Below are 19882 nucleotides of genomic sequence, written 5' to 3' on the forward strand. Positions count from 1 at the left end.
TGATCATGTGTGGGATAGAGGTCAAGGACTTTGGGCCCCCTTGGGGACTGATCTGTGCAGGGCTAGAAATGCCTGGGGGTGGACTGGACTCTCCCAGACCAGCACCAATGGGGATACACGAGTGGAATCAACTACTGGGGCTGGCTAAGTTGCTGAGGCTGACCTTAAACTTCTTACTCTCTCTGTCCCAGCTTGTGTCTTGCTACTTCCTAATGAGTTGAGCTTGCCCTTCTTTGCTGGGAATTCAAAGTCTCTGTGAGACCAAAGTTATTCAGGATAATATTAACCTCTTCAGAATTGGGGAGCTGTATTTCCCTGTCAAGCTTAATTCATTCGCCGAACGTTTACTGCGCCCCCGACTCTGTGATAGGTGCTTTGGGTCATAACCAAGTCTTAAAATGCCATCTTCACCTGAGATCCCATCTATTTTTTTTTTTTTTCCCTAGTCAGTGCCTTCCTCGCCTCCTCCTTGTGCCTGGTAGGATTCATTTCCTGGGAGAGCTATTTTGCTGTGAGCAGACGGGGAGCAGAGCTGAGAAGAGAGAGATGCGGATTGAGTGGGGATTATGGGCCCATCAGCCGCAGGCCAGAGAGTAAATGCTTGGATGAGAGAGGGGATTAATTTTATTTTTATTCCTGTGGGTGTGCGTGGGGGAGGTTGGGCCCTGCAGGAGCCAGTCCTGGGAGAGGAGAGACTTTGTTCACAGCATCCTCTACCCCTTCCAGCGCGTCCTCCCTACATGTTGTACAAACTCATTCTTTTCAAGTAACTACTTTCGGCTGCACCCTTCAGTTCTCTCCCTCCGGTTCTGCAGCTTGCCTTGGCTGTAGGCTGCCCTGCAATGGCTACTTTCCTATTAAGTCAGTGGGATTTTTTTTTTTTTTTAATTATTGTTATCCTGAAGTGGGTTTGAAACTACCTACCTTTCCTTTCTTCCTTCTTTCTTTTTGCGGTACTGGGGATGGAACCCAGGGGCATTCTACCTCTGAGCTACACCCTCAGCCCTATTTTTTATTCTTTATTTTGAACCAGGGTCTCACTGAGTCTCAAAGGGCCTCACTAAGTAGCCAAGGCTGACCGAGAACCCGGGTCCTCCTGTCTCAGCCTCCCAAATGCTGGGGTTACAAGTGTGCGCCATCACGCCCGCCAACTCCTCCTTTTACTTTTCCCTCTCATGAGTTGGACCCTTTTGTCTTCTATGTCCCATTGTGTTCAAGATCATCGATTGTCACTGTAGCAGCTACCATAACAGTTATCATTTATTGAATAGCTGCTTCCTGTTGGACAAGAATTCCATCAGTGCCTTACTTACCTGCCTTTGGTTCTCTTGATTGTGCAAGGCAGGCAGTGTTGCATAGTAGTCCCCTTTATTATTACTATTTTGTTATTATTATTATTATTATTATTATTTTTTTTTGTGTGTGTGTGTGTGGTACTGGGAGTAGAACCCAGGGTCTTTTCTATCTCCAGGCCATACTCCCAGATCTATTTTATACTTTATTTGGAAATGGGGTTTCACTGAGTTGCTGAGAGCCTCACTAAGTAGCTGAGGCTGGCTCTGAACCTGTGCCATCCTCCTGTCTCAGCCTCCCAAGTGCTGGGATTATAAGCATGCGCCACCACGCGCGGCTAGCAGTCCCCTTTAGTAGATGAGGGACTTGAGGTTCGCACTTGACTGTGCTCCCAACTGGGAAGAGTTGTGTTCCCAGCTGAGAAGTGGTGGGAACAAGAGTTGGATATGTTTTTCTTGCTTTTTTTTTTTTTTGGCAATACTGGGGATGGAACCCAGAAGCATTCTACCTCCAAGCTATAACACCTAGCCCTATTTTTTCTTCTTTATTTTGAAACAAGGTTTCACTAAGTTGCAGAGGGCCTCACTAAGTAGCTGAGGTCCACAAACCCAGTTCCTCCTGTCTGACTCCCAAGTACTGGGATGACAAGCGTGCATCACCACGCTGGGGTGACAAGTGTGTATCTCCACGCCCAGCTCTCTCTTGCTTATTTAATCGGCCTCCCGTGCAGTGCACAGCGATCCTTTCCCCCACTGCTCTGTATGTGGCAGCAGATAATGATATTCTTCTGGGGGCCCCAGTGCTGAGCTCTTTAAGTGGTAAACATGTGTTAAATATTTGTATTGAATATTTGTGTGCTGTGTCAATGAACAATAGCTTGGCTGTTAGGCATTCCTTATCCATTAATACAATTTACTTTTCTTGCTCCATTCCCTGTGGGTGGGTGAAACTACTTTACCTGCTTGAAGTGGACATTTACTTGAGAAATCCATAAGTCTGTGAATGAAGCCAGAAGTCACTGGTCCATCCCTACGGATAGATGAGTTGCAAGACTCCTGCCTGTACCTAAATGCTCAGCCCCAGAGGGCATGGAGGGTGAACACTGATCAGAAGGAAGGAGATGATGTAGAGATGTCAGTGAAAATCTAGCCGCCTTGTTTTTCCCTGGCAAAATCCTACTTATCCCTGAAGGCTGGGATCCAGCCTCGGAATGGTAGGGATGCTGCCCGGCTGACTACACTGACCCTGCCCTCCCTTGCCTCCCACACCCAGTTTTTATTGGTGGGTAGAAACAGCCACATTGCTACTGCAGTTCCAAAGCTTTCTGCCCCAATAGGTCCAGGGATCTGGGACAGAGCACAGACCCCCTATCTCGTGTGCCTCATTCTCTCCTGTGGCTGCCTTCCCAGCCTGGAAAGCTGCAAACCAAACCACACGGTGGACAAATGGGGCTGTTCTACTGGTGGGTTTACCTGAAAAGCTAAAAACCAAACCATTCAAGGAAGAACAGGGTTATTCTGCAGTTGGATTTACCGGTGGATTCCATAGTCCCTGAGGGGCCTTATCTCCAGCCCCCTTTAGACAAGACGTCTCTGGAGCCCCCTCCCCTGCCCTGTCTCCCCTGTGAGGTCACCTGCTTTCTGCTTTGGGCAGTTTCCATGGCAACGTCCCCAAGCTCTGAGGAGACTGAGCGAAGTTCAGCCCCCTCCTAAAGAGATTAGTGAAGCGTTTACTGTCTGGGTATGCTCAGCTGTCTGGGTTAGGGCAGCCTGGCATCAGGCTTTTGTTTAAGTAACTTTTATTTTAGGCTACTTTTAGGTTTATAGAAACATTACAAAGATACTCTGCATAGTTACAGAGATACTGCTTCTGTTCATTGTTAACATCTCACTTGACAGGGTATATTTATCAAAACTAAGAAAACGGACAGTGGCCCACACCATTCACTAAACACTGGACTTTATTTGGATTCCAGCACTGTCCCTTTTCTGTTCTAGGATCCAGTCCAGGGCACCTCGTGGTGCTTCCTTGGGGCAGACTGTCTGGCCTGCCACAGTCTCCCATGACCCGTCGGCATGGCATCTGTTTTATGGCTTATTGCAAGGGTGTTTCCTGTGGCTCTTGCCCTAGGCTGCAGCTGGGGTGGGGGGAGCAGCTGCTAGGAGGCATCTCTCCAGGATGGTTGGGAACGAAGGCTCTGGGCCAGCGCCCAGCCCTCTCCTGCACATCCTGTGGGCGCCATACCTGGCTGCTGTGTGTTCACTTTTCTCAGCTGTAAGGTGGGGGAGTGTCCCAGAGGATTAGGGATTAAATGCCATGGTAAATATAAAGTCTGTGTCTTAAAAGGATCCTCAGCTTGCGCCCAGTGTCCAATGAATGCTACCTGGGAAAACTATGATTGAGGGATTCCAGAAGGCCCGGGTGGGGGAGGGGCTGTGGGGCCCAAAGGAAGGGAGCTGTTGTGAGCCATCGTGGGTTCCTTCCTTCCTCCCTCCTCTCTGTACCCTTGAGAGCTGGGTGCTGCAGAGGTGTTGAGGGGCCGGGCCTGGAAGGTGGAGGAAGGGGCGATGAGGTGAGGAAGAATGAAGAATCCTGGGGGAGGAAGAAGGGACGAAAGGGAAGCCAGCTCTCTCCAGGAGGAAGAGGATGGTGTTCTTTGAATTCCCATGAATGGCTCCCGGGATGAGAGAGAGCAGGAAAGCAGCGTGGTCTTCTGACCTGGAATGGCCTCCCTCCTTTGGGTACAGCAACTCAGTCTTCCAGAGGTCCCTGAGGAGCCGCCCCTGCAGTGTTCTCTGCTGGGCTCTTCTCTTCCCCAGGCTCCACCTTGCATGAGGTTGGGCGCCCCGTCCTCTCCCAGGTCAGCCTCCGGGGACCGTGAGGCCATCACTGGTCTGTGTTGTCGGAATGCCCTTTCGCCTGTGTATCTCCGTCTGGGACAGTGCAGAGCTGGGGTGCCGAGTCCGCTCTGGGTCCTCTTTCATCTGTACTGTTGCTTGGCAAATGCTAGACGTTCTATAAGGACTGTTGGATGAACGATGAACACAGGGCTCTCTTACCCTGCACGGAGCCTCCTCGTAGTGAGGAGGAGGGGATTGTGGGTGTGGTGGCTGGTTATCCTCTAAACTAGGCAGTCATGAACCTTGGATCGGACCAAGGAGGGATCCTTATGAGAAGGGCTAGTCTTTGTAGGCACAGATCCCTCCTTTGTGTATGGAACATCTTTCCAGAAGGCCTCCCCCACCCGTTCATCTCTGGACAGTGTTCTCTGCTCCAGCTCTGGATCTAGCACAGGTCTTGAGAAGCAAAGCTGGTGGGAACCGACACCGCATGTGGGCCTGGGATTTTGCTGATGTCTTTATCCAACGAATAGCATGCAGGTTCTTTCAAAACTCACAGAGAAGATTGAGAAGTACTGACTCTGTATGAAGACACAAAATGTCAAACTCCACAGACTCTAAGTCACACAGGGCATGTCCCTGACAGTGATGTATTAGAAAGTAACAATATAGTAATAGTCTGACCTTACCCATCTCAGAAGCTTAAAAACATTTTTCTAGCAGGATGTGGTGGTGCACGTTTGTAATCCCAGTACATGGGAGACTGAGACAAGAGGATCACAAGTTCACGGCCAGCCTCAGCTACTTAGCGAGGTCCTCCACAACTTAGTGAGGCCCTGCTTCAAAGCAAAGAATAAGAAATAGGGCTAAGGAAGTAGTTTGGAGGTAGAGTGCCCCTGGGTTCAATCCCCAGTTCTACAAAAATAATAAAAATAAAAACTTTTCTAAATAATGCTTTGCTTAAAAATAAATCAAAACAGAAATAACAAGCCATTAAGAAGTGAACAACAATAATCATAGCAGTGTGTGTCCATAGATGTGAGAATATAGCTGAAGCAGAATTCAGAGGGAGCTTTATTTCTTTGCATGCATATAGTAGAGAAATGATAAATTTAAAATGCCTGAAGTAGCCAGGCTTGGTGGCTCATGCCTGTAATCCCAGTATTCGAGAGGCGGAGACAGAAGAATCACAATTTGGAGGTCAACCTCAGCAACTTCGTGAGATCCTATTTGAAAATAAAAAAAAATTAAAAAAGGTATAGGGGTGTAGCTCAGAGGTAGAATGTCCCTGGGCTCAAACTCTTGTACCAAAAAAAAAAAAAAAAAAAAGAAAGAAAGAAAAAGAAAATTACACGACGTAATTTCTGGTGATTACTTGAATTTCCCTCTCCCTGAGATACTTGCTATCACCTTCTGAGTTCTGGCACTGAAGGAGCATCTTCAGCAGGGACTCTCTTTAGAGAAAACAAGGCCCATCTGTGCTGTAGATGGTATGATCTTGGGCATTTAATATGTGCCCAAGCCAGGCATGGAAGTGAACACCTCAAATATCAGGACTTGAGAGACTGAGACAGGTGAATTACAAGTTCAGGGCCAACCCCAGCCATTTAGCAAGGCTCCCAGCAACTTAGGGAGACCTTGTTTCAAAATTAAAAAAAAAAAAATAGGGCTGGGGGTGTAGCTTCGGTTCAACCTCCAGTCAATTCACACACACACACACACAGTGCACCCAACATTGTACTAAGACAACATTGTACTATTGTACATGTGTAATAGCTTATTTAATTATCAACAATTCTATAAGCAGATTATTCTGTTCATGTCACAGACAAGGGAACTGAGGCAGAGAGAGATTAGGGATGGGCTCCCAGGCACGCAGCTACTAAGGCAGTGTGGGGTTTTCAGTGCAGGAAGTCAAGTGTATCTGAATCTGCACACATGCACACTTGTGGGATTGCATGAATATCATTTTCACTCATGCATTTAGGTTAATCCGTCTTAGATTTTTTTTTATGTGTGTGTGTGTGTGTGTGTGTGTGTGTGTGTGTGTGTGTATGGTATTGGGGTTGGAACCCAGGGCATTCTACTTCTGAGCTACACCCCCAGCCCTGTTTTTATTCTTTATTTTGAAACAGGGTTTCGCTGAGTTGCAAAGGGCCTCATTAAGTAGTAGCTGGGGCTGTCTGCAAACTGTGATCCTCCTGTCTCAGCCTCCCAAATGCTGGGATTACAAGCGTGCACCACCACGCTCGGCTCCAACTTAGATTTATTGACAGCACCACATCCTGTGAAATAGCAAGGGCCTGTCACCTGGCCAGCGTGGAAGGAAGTGTTCCCTCGGGAAGTATGTGGAGCTCAGAGCAGGGGCCCTGGACTGCCCTGTCTGCTGTTGGGTCCTAATGATGCCATTTAGTGGCTGAGTCAGCTTGGATAAATTATTTAGCATCATTAGACAATTACCTTATCTGCCAATGGGGAAGTGGTGCTTGTCCCACACAGGGTTGATGTGAGAATCAGATAATACATGTGAACCTGGGAGGGACAAAACAGATGCACACACATTGTCTGCTGTGACCCCTGGGGCAGGAGGAGTAGTGCGAGCCCTGAGGACTCTGGCTCTCGTCCAGGTGTCCACCGACTTGCTGACCGTGGACTGATCTTCAGCGCCTTTCACCAAGGGCGAATGCCCGCCTTCATCGGCTCAGCTAGAACAACATCATGCAAGTAAAAGCAGGAGGTGCACCGAGGCTGTCATTATCTGACCATTTCCTCTTGGTTCCTCTGGCCAGGGTGTTACAGAAGATGCATTTCCCCGAAAAGGGGAAGTGTTCCCTGGGGGAGGGTTTCACTGGAAGAGAAAACACAGTGTCCTGGGAGAACCAGGCAGTGGAGGAGGGTCAGTCACTCTTTAAATGGGGAACAGAGAGCACCGGGTGCCTGCCCAGAGCCCACACGCTCACTCAGAATCGTGGCTCTTTAAGTTAAAGAAGGGGGACTGAAGTGCCAGTTGTGGGGCTGCGCTTGTGCACGGGTGTGTGTCTGTGTGCTTAGAACCCTTGTGAGTGGTGATGTCTGACTTTGGGATGCAGAAGATCTCATCCTAGAGAAGGCAGGTGGGGGTGCGCACAGTGGGGATAACAAAAACCGATCGATGTCACTGTCTTCTCTGAACCAAATCCATCATGAGAAAGAAGTCTGGGCTTATACAGAAGAGTCTTTGTTTCTGGGTGAAGAACTGTGTGTGTGTGTGTGTGTGTGTGTGTGTGTGTGTGTGTGTGTGTGTTAGTTACTGGGGATGGAACCCAGGGGTATTCTACCTCTGGGCTATACCCTCACCTTGATTTTATTTTTTACTTTGGAACATGGTGTCACTAAGTTGCTAAGGGTCTAACTCAGTTGGTGCAACCCTCCTGTCTCAGCCTCCTAGATACTGGGATTACAGGTGTGCGTCCTCACAGCTGGCTTGAAGAAGCGTTTTAATTTGGGGAGAAGGTTCAGGCATTTCTGGTCACCTTCATGTGTCAGGAGGCTCCTGACCACCAGCCCCAGTCCTTCCTGCCATCCTGGGGGATGTCAAGGGCCCTTCCCCTCTGCTAGGAGTCTGGACGCTCCTTCCTGGGGGCTCCTGGGTCTTCTGGCTTGCCTGGGGACCCTCTCATCACTGAGGCTCTGGTGCCTACAATAGGGGGCTAGCCGGGCTGCCCGTGAACGGTGTGCTCTTTATTTGGGATGGCTTACTTTGTTTTTCTTCTCTCTTTCCTCTGTCTCTCTGCTCTGATTTGTAAAATCTTTAAGGAAATGCTGGCAATTTAATTTGAGTCCCAGCCAGGTTTCCACATAGAGGTGTGAGAGATTAATCTCTTTTTCTTCCTTCTTCTTAGAAGCATCTATTCATCTACGTCCATGGCTTTCCAGCTTCCTCTCTTTCTTCCTTTTTTTTTTTTTTTGACAACAATCCACTTTTTGTTTGTGTGTGTGGTGTCTAGTTAAAACCCAGGGCTTCACACATGCGAGGCGAGCGCTCTATGGCAGAGTTACATCTCCAGCCCAACACTGGGACACTTTCTTAAAACAAAACCTTATATTCAGCTCCTGTGTATAAAGCAAGTCAAAGTCAAGCTAGGCAGATGAAAGAGGGAGGTGGGGGCCAGGAGCCCCATGTGCAGGCCTCCCCTCTTCCTGACCACCTTGGGTGGTTTCTGAGGCATGTTTGAGGTATCCTGGGGTTTCCCCAAACCACAGTAGAAAGCTAACCTTACTTGGTGAGAAAACCACCCAAGATTTAACAAAGACAGGTGTCGTCCCCATGCACACAGTGCCTGCCCTCCAGCCTGGTTCTTTCTGCAGAGCTGGGATCTTGCTTTTATGGCTCCTGGCTGCTCTTGGAGGTGGGCCAGTGTGATAAGGCCATAGGAAGGAAGACCTGTGGCTGGGTGCTGGCCTTGAAGATCCGTAGCTGGAAGGGAGACCTTTATAACTTCTCTGACCTACAGTTTCTCAACTACAAAATGTAGAGGGGATTCCTTGCCATAGGATACAAAAGGAGCTAGGGTTGGGGGGCTCTAGTCACTTAGGAGGGTCCCCGTAGGTGGCTACTGTTTGTATTAACTCTATGAGCCAGTGAACAGGGGCCACGGTCAGACTCAAGATGGTAGAGAAGGCAGTTGAAAGCCGGGGGGAGGAACTGTGGGCTAGGTGGTGTGAGGTTGAGTTCTAGACCCCTCAACTCTTTCCACACTCTGTCTGGAGAGGCAGGCAAGGTCCTGACAACTGACAACTCTGAAATTTGGGGTCAGTTTGGGAGGTGGGGCAGAGGGACACAGATCCCCAGTTCAGCATTGCCTAAGTCATTGATGGTATCTCCCATCTCTTGACCTGAGAGGCATCAGGAGGCTGGGCAGGGAGGAAGTGGGCGGCTGGGCGTGTGGTTCTGCTCAGCAGTTGTTTTTTTTTTTTTTTTTTTTTTTTTGCTGTGGGTGATCATATAAAGCTATTTTAACAGTCCCGTAACCCCATGCCGCCATTCCTTGATAATGATGCTGGGTTCTCCTCTCAGCTAGGCTCGCCTGTGCCCTCTTTGTCTTTGGGGTTCCTGATGCACCTTGGTCGGCATGGCCCACCTGTGCTGGAAGGGAAAGTGCCCCCACCAGGAATCTGGTGGAACTCAAGCTGTAGGGAAGCATGGGGGAGCTCCAGGTTCCTGTGACCCCAGATAAGTCACCCTTATGGTCACCCTTCCTTGAATTCCCCAATTTGGGCCAAATGTTGTGTTTTTTTTTTAATATTTGGAAGCAGCATGCTGCATGGGAAACAAATATACAAACCCACAACCCTATGGGAAGATGGAAACCCAGAAGCCCAAGCTCTCTTCCTGTGTGGATCTGTCTTGAGCCTTATTCTCCTCTTATTATTCACTGAGTCCCAGGTGAGGGACTCAGTGGTCAGAGCTTTAGGGTATATTCAGCTCTCAGGGAGTGGGGGAGAGTCCTGTTGCTCCCCATTCCCTTTTCTCTTTGACGATACTTAGAGCCAGGGTAGAGCTATTGAAGAGCTGACTTGGCTAGATGTTCATTTTTCTTTTTTTTTGTGGTATTGAAAAGTAAACCCAGGGATATTCTACCTCTCAGCTATACCGCCAGCCCCTTCTATTTTTATTACTTGATTTGTTTTTGTATGTGGTGCTGGGAATTTTAATCTAGGGGCATTCTACCTCTAAGCTACACCCTCATCTAGATTTTTTTTTGTGTGTGTGATACTGGGGATGGAACCCAGGGGCATTCTACCTCTGAGTGACCCCCAGCCCTATTTTTTTTTTATTTTTTATTTTGAAACAGGGTCTCACTATGTTGCAGAAGGCCTCACTAAGTAGATGAGGCTGTCTTCAAACTGCGATCCTCCTTGTCTCAGCCTCTCAAATGCTGGGATTACAAGCATGTGCCATCACGCCTGGCTCTAGATTTTATTCATTTGGAGACAGGGTCTTGCTAAGTTGTAAAAGCCTCACTAATTACTGAGGCTAGCTTTGAACTAGCAATCCTCCTGTCTCAGCAATCTTTTTTTTTCTTTTTTGTGGGTTTGGGGATGGAACCCAGAGGCATTTGACCTCCGAGCTATACCCCTTGCCCAATTTTTTATTCTTTATTTTGAAACAGGGTCTCACTGAGTTGCAGAGGGCCTCACTAAGTAGCCGAGGCTGTCTGCGAACCGTGATCCTCCTGTCTCAGCCTCCCGAATGCTGGGATTACAAGCGTGCGCCGCCACGCCCGGCTCAGCATTCTTATTCCTGGGATTACAGGTGTGCATCACCACACCTGGCTCTATTTTAGTTTTCATTTGGAAACAAGATCTTGCTAAGTTGCTGAGGGTCTTGCTAAATTGTTGAGACTGGCCTCAAGCCTGTGATTTTCCTGTCTCAGCCTCCTAAGTACTGGGATTACAGGTGTGCACCACCATGTCCAGCATGCTGGACCTTATATATGGTTACTTGATTGAGTTCTTTTTTGTGATATATATTGTATATGGAACTTTAAAATATCTAGTTTGATCTTCTCAACAATCCTGAAAGGCTGTCTTAAATGGATGACTTTCATAGGTGACGGAGGCAGGGAAGGGGACGGTGGGCCTTTTGGGGAATCCTCCCTTGTTGCTATAAAACCCAGGAATAAATTTTGTCAGTGTTGGTAGGCGTGAAGCCACACAAAATGTGGCAAGTCATTGGACACCTACTTACTCTTCATGTGTCCAGCCTTGTCTCATGTGCGCCTCAGCTAGCTACTACGACTTATGTGAGCAGGTATGGTAGTGCACACCTGTGATCCCAGTATACTTGCGAGGCTGAGACAGGAGGATCCCAGGCTCAAGGCCACTTACTGAGCTACTTACTGAGGCCCTCAGCAACTGGTGAGAACTTGTTTCAAAACAAAAAAGTCAGAGCAGGGCATGGTGGGCTCCCAAGTACGAGAATTACACATCTGTAATGGAAACAGGAGGATTGTGTGTTCAGAGACAGCCTCAGCAAGTAGTGAGACTCTCATCAACCTAATGAGACCTTGTTTAAACATAAAATATAAAATGGGGCTGGATGTGTAGTTCAAAAGTAGAATGCCCTTGGGTTCAATTCCCAGTAAAACAGACACACACACACACACACACACCCCTTATGTGATACTAGCCCTGACCTCAAGTTGCTTAAAACTGAGGTTGAAAATTGAAATTGCAGTTCATCAAACTCTTGTACAAAAATGGGGACATTTTGTGGGGAAGATGCGCCCAGAACAAGACTCTGAAGGCGGAGTTGGGGCAGCAGGGGAGGCTGGGAGACAGTCCGGCTGTGTGCAGATTAGTGGTGGTGGGGAATGAGGATGCATGGTGCTCACAGAAGGCCCAGGGCCAGGCACAAACGTGACGTGCGCAGACAACGTGCACAGGCAACAGTGAGATGGGGTGACGGGAGGAGAAAGCTCAGGTAGAGAGCCGCGTAGATGACATCAAGGCATAGTCAATATGGCCAGCTTCCGAAGGACCTTGAAAGGCAGGCTGAACCCTTGGACTTGACCTATAGGTCATGGGCAACCACCCTCTATTGAGAAACGGGGATATAATGGTCTTGAAACAGAGAGACTGAGTGGGTGGGAGGCTGTTGCAATGGTGTAGAGCCTCATACTCAGACATGGTTGAGCAACACGCTATTATTTCTGTGTTGCAGATGAAATTGAGACTCAGAGATGTTAAACCATGTGTTTAAGGCTCAGTGACTAGCAGGTGATGGGGCCAGATATACCACCCTGGTCCTCATGATGTGGTTGATATATAGACTGGAGGTCTCTCTGCTCTGTGTGGCTCTCCAGATGACCCCCAAAGAAAGGACACTGTCAACACCAGCTTATTAACTCTCCTTCCCAGAGGAAGACTGGGTTCCTCTTGTTTGGTAGTAAGAATTGCAGAGATCTTCTTGGGAGACAGTACCCCATGGAGGCCTCTGGAAGACCTGAGCGTTAACCATGCTTGACCAAGGGGACATTTTGTCTCCAGCTTTAGAACTGATGGGTGAATCCAGGCTGCTGAGCTCCATGGTAACTAATTATTTGTTCAGCTAAAATTGATCCAGTTTCTGTTCATTGCCTAGTACATGGTAAGTACTCAGGAAATATGTGGAATACGTTAGCAACAAATACAGTGCTCTGATTTAAGGGCAAGTGACGAAGCCGGTTCTGGTTAAATGAACAAAAGAACTGCACGGGAAGGGAACTGTCCGATGCATTGAAAGAATACAGGGGAAGATTCACTGAACCTGGCCGAAGCCAGGGCCACTCCCAGGGGTGCTCAGGAATAGGAATGAGGACAGCTATGGTGGGTACTGCCATTGGTTGATTGAACTCCGTTCACTTCAGAATCTGCTCACAGTTCAAATTCCTCTGGGAGCTTAGGTCATGATTAATAGTATCCCCAGATTCATGTGGGAAGGTGAGGGATGGCTCTGTAGAAAGACAGACAGACAGACAGACACACACACACACAGCAGTTACTTTAGCAGATGTGTGAGGGCACCGTGGGCCCAGGAGCCTATAGTCAGTGGGGTAAGATGGGCAAGTAAAGAGCTGAGTAGGAATAGGCTGTGATGTCACTGTGGAAGGTTGTACATTTTGCACCAGGAGGCATGGGCCAGGTGAGGTACATCAGAGTTGGCTGAGATGAATTTTAGAGGGCGAGTGGGATTTTGCCAGTTGGACAGATGCCTTTCAGGAAGAAGCCCTTGTGTGACAGCAGTGACACGGAAGAATGCCTTGTCCAGGAAACTCAAGGAGTTCCAAGTGCTGGGTCTCGGGAGTGCATCCTAGAGGGAGAAATGTGGGTAGGGCGGATCTTTTTTTTTTTCTTTTATCTTTTTCAAACAAAGCATTGTTTTTGTTGATTTTTATTGGTGCATTGTAATCATACATGGTGGGGAGGTTCAGACTGATAGAGGCATACATGCACTTGCCAGCCCTCCCCAGCTCCTGCCCCACTCCCTCCCCGCCTTCCTGTGAGTGACACTGTGATTGGCTTTGATACATTTGTACATCATGTCTACCGAGGCGTTTCCTCTTCAGGTCTTCCTCCCCCTCCATCTCCCCCAGGTAGCTCCCCTCCTTCACTCCACCAAGATTTCCCCTCCTTTGTCCGGAGCCCCTCCTGTGTCCCAGTGTCTCCCTGGCTTCTGCACAGGAGGGAGACATCCGACCTTTCACTTGTTGTGACTGACTAATCTCACTCAGCATAGTATTCTCCAGTTCCATCCACTGCAAATGACAATTTTGTTCTTTATGGATGAGTAGAATTCCATTTTGTGTATAGCCCATAATTTTGCACCTCAGCAAACCTAAGAATAACAGGCATGGAAGGGGGTGGGTCTTAAAGGGCCCCCTGGTGTGCTCTGCTAGACATTGGGACTTTTAATTCTAGGAGAGGAGCTGTCATTAAATGCCTATAGGAGGAAGAGAGACATGATCAGTTCTGAGTTGGGGGGTGACCTTGGAGGCAGTAGTTAGGCCCCCGATCCCACTCCCTTGAACGTGGCTATTAAGTTTGGGGTGCTGATTGTTCCAGACCAGCCAGAGTAGGGGAGCCAGTCAAGAGACTTCCCAAGGCTGGGAAATAAATCCTCCTTCTGTGGATGGAGGGGGAGGTAGCAGTTGAAGAGAGGAGGCCCCTGGCTGTGGCTCTGATCGCCTGCGGAGTTCTGAGTGTCAGAGAGTGATTTGCTTTGGGGTAGAGGCCATGGGCCAAGGGCCTCCGAGGGTGTGAGGACCATGGAGGGTGTGAAGACGCAGGCGCACCGGCCCACCCCCACCCTCACTGAGCGGTTTCCTCTCTGTGGTGAGAAATTGTCAGGGCGCAGCTCAACAATTGACTGGGCAGGATGTAGAAACAGCTGGGGCCTGTGCTGCTGGGTGGGAATGGGACCACTTCCTCCAGATAGCCATTTTGTGATTTTCGTGGAGGAAGGTGAGTGAGATTGAGACATCCTAAGTTTCCAGAGGTTGCTGGGATGGGGGAAGGGAGAGAACTTCCTTTTCCTTATAAACACAGGCTCTCTGACAGCAGCATAGGGCTGTTCCCTTTTTAATAGTTATCTTCTAAAACCAGGAAACGCTACTTTTTCTTTGAGGCTCTGAAGTTCATGTTTTGGGTCTAGAATTGGCTCGAATGGGGTGAAGGAATCTAGATCCAGTAGATGGGTTAGACTCTGCCAGGCCTTGTGTTTTTGCTGGGTGCTTCTGGCTAAGTTACTAAACCGCCTTAGGTGTTAGCTTCCTCAGCTAGAGTGAGTTATACCCACTAATACCATCACGGCAACAGCTGCGAGACCGGCCCGGGGCTGGCCCTGTGGCTCAGGGGAGAGCACTTGCCTGGCTTGCATGAGGCCCAAGGTTTCATCCCCAGCACCACAGGACAGCACAACCAGCCCCCACCAACAGAAGCCCCCGGCATTTCCGTGTGTGAAGCCCTGTGCAAAAGTGTTTTAGGATATCTCCTCATTCCTTGGCTCTGTGGATTAAGTGTCGTTATTACCACCATGTAACAGATAAGGAAACCTAGGCATGATTTGTAACTCGTCCCTTCTTTCTTCTCTCCCCCTTTCCCTGTTGCAGACAATATTACACCAGTTTGATGCATCATAGAGCTGTTATGAGTTTACTTGGACAATAAATATTGTGATACTCAGTTGAACCCAGGGGCATTCTACGTCTGAGCTATATCCCCCGCCCCGTTTTTATTTTGATATTAATTAATTAATTAATTAATTTGTTTATTTATTTATTTATACCTGGGATTGAACCCAGGATATTGTACCTCCGAGCTACACCCCCAGCCCTATTTTTTAGTCTTTTACTTTTTTGGGGAAGCCTGGGGATGGAACCCAGGGGCATTCTACCTCCGAGCTACACCCCCTGCCCTATATTTTATTCTTCATTTTGAAACAGGCTCTCACTGAGTTGCAGAGGGCCTCACTAAGTAGCTGAGGCTGTCCGCGAACTACGATCCTCCAGTCTCAGCATCCCGAATGCTGGGATTACAAGCATGCGCCACCATGCCCTGCTGTCTTTTAATTTTTGATTCTTTATTTTGAAACAGGGTCTCACTGACTTGCGAAGGGCCTCACTAAGTAGCTGAGGCTGTCCGCGAACCACAATTCTCTGGTCTCTGCCTTCCAAATCCTGGAATTACAAGTGTGTGCCACCACACCCGGTCTTTTATTTTATTTTGAAACAGGGTCTCACTAAGTAGGCCCTGCGATCCTCCTGACTCAGCCTCTGAGTACTGGGATTATAGGCGTGAGCCACCATGCCCGGCTGAGCTATTATGAGATTTAAGAGAAATTATGGATAAAAAGCTTAGTATCGCTCCTGAGAGTGAGTGAGCCTTTGGTCATATTAGCTACTTACTGTGTTTTTAGTCTCACCCTGCTCCTCTTGTCTCTTACAGAAGCAGCTGACACAGGATGACGACGCTGACGAGGTGGAGATCGCGATCGACAACACCGCGTTCATGGACGAATTCTTTTCTGAGGTGGGCAGACTTCCTGTGTTTTCTTCTGAAGATACATAAGAGAACACAGCTTCCGTAGTAAGAGTAAGAAGCCTCAGATATTTCAAGGCTGTCTTTTGCTGGGGTGGGATGGCCACAGATGTTACAGGGAGATTTTCTTTTTAATTCTCACTCACAAGCATCTGGAATTTTAATCTTATTGAGAAAGTCAGCAGAGGATAAATTATGTGTAATTGAAAATGTGCTTTAAAATCTTTTGCCACATGACAGCATTTCCTCAATATCTTTTCTTGCCTAACGTATTTTTTGTGGTGTGTGCTAAGGATTGAATCCGGGGTATTTTACTTCTGAGCTAGACTCTCAGCTCTATTTTTTTGTTTGTTTGTTTTTGTTTGAAACAGGGTTTCACTAATTTGCTGAGAGCCTTGCTAAGTTTCTGAGGCTGGCCTTGAATGCTACTGTCTCAGCCTCTTAAGTACTGGGATTATAGGTTAGCACTACCACGCTTGGCTCTGAAGTGCTGATGTGCATGTTTTATTTTATTTACTTATTTTTTTGTGTGTGGTACTGGGGATTGAACCCAGGGGCATTCTACCTCTGAGCTACACCCTCAGACTTATTTTAATTCTTTATGTTGAAATCGGGTCTCACTAAGTTGCAGAGAAGGCTCACGAAGCAGCTGAGGCTGACTAGGAACCTGCGATCCTCCTGTCTCAGCCTCCCAAGTACTGGGATTATAAGTGTGCGCCACCACACCTGGCTTAAGGTGCATGTTTTAAATACAGAATCAACCATGGGGTGACAGCCATGAGTGTCAAAATCATTGCATCTTTAGGCCTATGATTCAACTCGATCAAATTTATTGTTTCAAAAAAAAATAGCCCTCATTAACTTAATTGATTCTAGTGGTAGCAGAGAAGCCAAGTAAACCACTAAGTTATTTTTGTAAAGTTCAACAGTGGCAAATATGGTTCTACAAATTTTCCTGCTGTTTGCTGTTGACAGCCTCGTGGGGCACTGCCACAGTAGATAGCGGTGCAGAGACTGGAGCGGGAGGCAGTAGCTACTGAGGACAGACACACTGGCTTTGGAGCCAGATAAACCTGGATTCAAATCTCAGCCTGCTTCTCATCAGCTGTTGCTTTTGTGAACATTTCCTAACATGCCGCACCTTTGTTTCCTCATCTGTAAATTTAGCTTGATAATATAACGATTCCTTGAAGGATTCTTATAAAGATTAAAGTGAGATAATGCTCATAAAACTCCCAGAGTGGTAGCAGGAGTATCTGTTCAGCTAATAGTACTTAAACACATTTATTTTTCTAAGTTTCTGCCATTATACTATGCTTTCTAGAGTAAGAAATGAAAGCTCGGACAGGTCAAGTCACTTGATCAAGATTAGACTATGTCTCCTGGGCCAAAACTCAGTATCTTCTCACCTCTCAAGAAATTATTATAAAATTATACCATGCTTTTTAAAATTTAGTCTCCCTCCCCTAGGTTGGAAACTTAAGAGACATCAAATTTATTTTGCAGTGAGAATCCAGGAGTCTCCTACCCTCTGGGTTACAGATTTCCTCTAAGTGGAGCAGAGTTGACTTGACTGTTCTGTCCACCTATTGGCTAGAGTAATAACCAGGTTGAAGCGCAGCCCTGAGCGTGTGCTGACCTGATGGGGAAGTTGACCGTAAACCTCCGCAGATCCCCATCCAGCCGGTGGATGGGTCTGGCCTTCTGGCTGAGGTCACAGTGAGATCAAACAACACTTGGGTTTTGTGTGTCCGCTGTTAATTCTGCCTATTGCTTGCAAGGAAAATGTTCTCCATTTAGTGGTGAAGGTGAACTTAAATTTTTTTTTGTTTTTGTTTTTTGTTTTGTTTTTTGTGGTACTAGGAGTGGAACCCAGAGGCTTTCTACCTCCGGTATATACTCCCAGCCCTATTTTTATATTTTATTTGGAAACAGTCTCACTAAGTTGCTGAGAGCCTAACTAAGTAGCTGAGGCTGGCTTCAAACCTGTGTGATCCTCCTGTCTCAGCCTCCCAAGTGTGGGGATTATGAGCGTGCATCACCATGCCCAGCTTAAAGAAATGTTTGAAGACATTGTAGCTTGTCCATATAGTCTTATCCTGGAGAACCACACACATTACAAATGTCTCCGTAAGGTAAGGAATCTCCTCCAGTAGCTGTGTCCTCATGAATCAGAGGGAGGGTCCCCGAGAGGTGGGAAGCTGTTGGGTTTTGGCCCATGACGGAGTCTGATCTTGATCAAGTGACTTAACGTGTCTGAGCTTTCATTTCTTACTCTGGAAATCAGAAATGTTAGCCTTTTCCCTTTCCCTTCCATGAGAATCACCCGAATGCACATGTATCTTGCATTATCTGGACAGGACAGCACTGGGTGGAAAAAACATGTTTGTGCAGCAAGCCCTCCAGGGCTGTTTCATTCTCATTCCTTTCTCTTGGCTAAATGCTTTTTTCTCATCCAGAATCCTCCATGCAGCCCTGTCATGTAGGGTGGAGAAGGGGATAGCATGGCGGGGTGGAGGGAGCAACTCTTTGGAAACTCTATGTGGCCTTGGCCATATTCCTGAAGGGCTTTAAGTCTCAAAGGGTTTATTGTGAAATTCGGAGGAAGATGTTCACTCAGAGATTTGCTGGGGAAGGTAGAATGCCCCTTGCTTCCATCTTCAGTACTGTAAAGCAACAACAACAAAATCCCAAACAAAACTAAGCAACCCTCAAACTCACTTTTCTCTCAAATGAGAATAGTACTATGACTTCTTGGTTATTATGAATGCAAAATGCGACAGTATATGGGCGTACCTGGCACAGTGCCTGACATGATAACGGTGTGTTCAGTAAATTTCGTTTTCATCTCTGTTCATTCTTTATGTGTTTGTGAATAAGTAGACGAAAGAGTTTATTTTATGGAATGTGGTCTGGAAATCTTAAAATGGGGATAAAGTACATTTCAGATAATAGGGATTTGGGGAAACGGAGGGGTTTCCCTCTGTGTGACTAGAGAACACTGTAGGATACCGCTGAGTGGATCTCTCAGGGCGGCACTCTGTGGTGAAACGTGCCTTTTGGAATGGCTCCCTGAGGTCGCCTTTGGTTATCTGCTGAGAACGGGTAGCGTAAGTCACGGCACAGTGATAGAAGCAATTGAAAGATGCAGAGCGAGCCACAGGACTTCAGAGTATCCTTTGCACTGTAACATCTGAGTGGCCCCTCTGTGTTCTCAGTAGTTAGAGAAAGGAGCTTGCCCTTGGGACTTCAGACTACCTCGGCCAATCAAGCCAGAGCCCGGTAAATGATAAACCCTAGGCTTTTGTCTAATTTGCAGTTGTCCATTTTCTGTGATCCCTGCTTAGTTGGAAGAGAGCAAGGTGTTTGAGGAAACAGGCCTGAATCTAGAGGAGGCTGTTGATTGTTCTCATTCATCTAAATGTACAGGGCTTGCCGCCGTTTGACCGTGTTGGGTGCTGGGGAGACAGCATTCTATGTGATGAGGTCCTTGCCGTCTGGTGTCTCCTCCGGGAATATAGCCCAGAGGTAGAAAAGCCCCTGGGTTCCACCCCCAGTACCACTAAACAAACAAACAAACAAACAAACAAACAAACAAATAAATAGTGATCACAGGCTGGGCAGTGGCACATAGCTAGAACTCCAGTACTTGGGAGGCTGAGACAGGAGGATCATAGGTTCAGTGACAGCCTCAGCCACGTAGTGAGACTCTCAGCAACCTAGTGAGACCCTGTTTCAAAATAAAAAGTAAACAGGACTGGGGGTGTAGCTTGGAGGTAGAATGCCCCTCAATTCACTCCCGTGTGTGTGTGTGTGTGTGTGTATCACATACACACAATTTATTCTAGCATAATAGACGTGTCCACAGGTTCTGGGGAAGCACAGGGAGGGGCATATATTCTGCCTAGAGGAAGGCAGGCTTCCATTCTCTGCTAGACTTGCACATCAGATTGCCCCTGGGGGCTTGGGCATGCACACACATAGTTCCTGGAGAATGGAATGGCTCAAATGGTAGTTTTCAGAGGGTCTTCCAGATGGTTTTGTCACCACTCCAGTCATGAACCACTGTGAAGTAATGGGGAGCTCTTGAGGGGTTTAAGCAAGTGTCAGAGTGTGTTTTAGAAAAATCAATCTGCGCAGTTTGTGGAGGTTAGGAAACCCCAAAGCCAGAAAGACCAACGCATTGGTGG

General features: G+C 47.5%; 1 protein-coding gene across 2 annotated transcripts in view; it reads left to right on the forward strand.

The window, feature by feature from the left end:
- Positions 1–19882, forward strand: part of STX3 (syntaxin 3) — a gene marked incomplete at both ends in the record, with an annotated part of 47544 nt that overhangs the window by 3936 nt on the left and 23726 nt on the right. For both annotated transcript variants that reach the window (XM_080696789.1, XM_080696788.1), the window contains one exon: positions 15600–15683. In XM_080696789.1, the coding sequence (XP_080552915.1) occupies positions 15600–15683 (84 nt within the window). The remainder of the gene's footprint in view (positions 1–15599; positions 15684–19882) is intronic.

The sequence above is a fragment of the Muscardinus avellanarius genome, assembly GCF_963383645.1.
Source record: "Muscardinus avellanarius genome assembly, chromosome: 1".
NCBI classification, from domain to species: Eukaryota; Metazoa; Chordata; class Mammalia; order Rodentia; family Gliridae; genus Muscardinus; species Muscardinus avellanarius.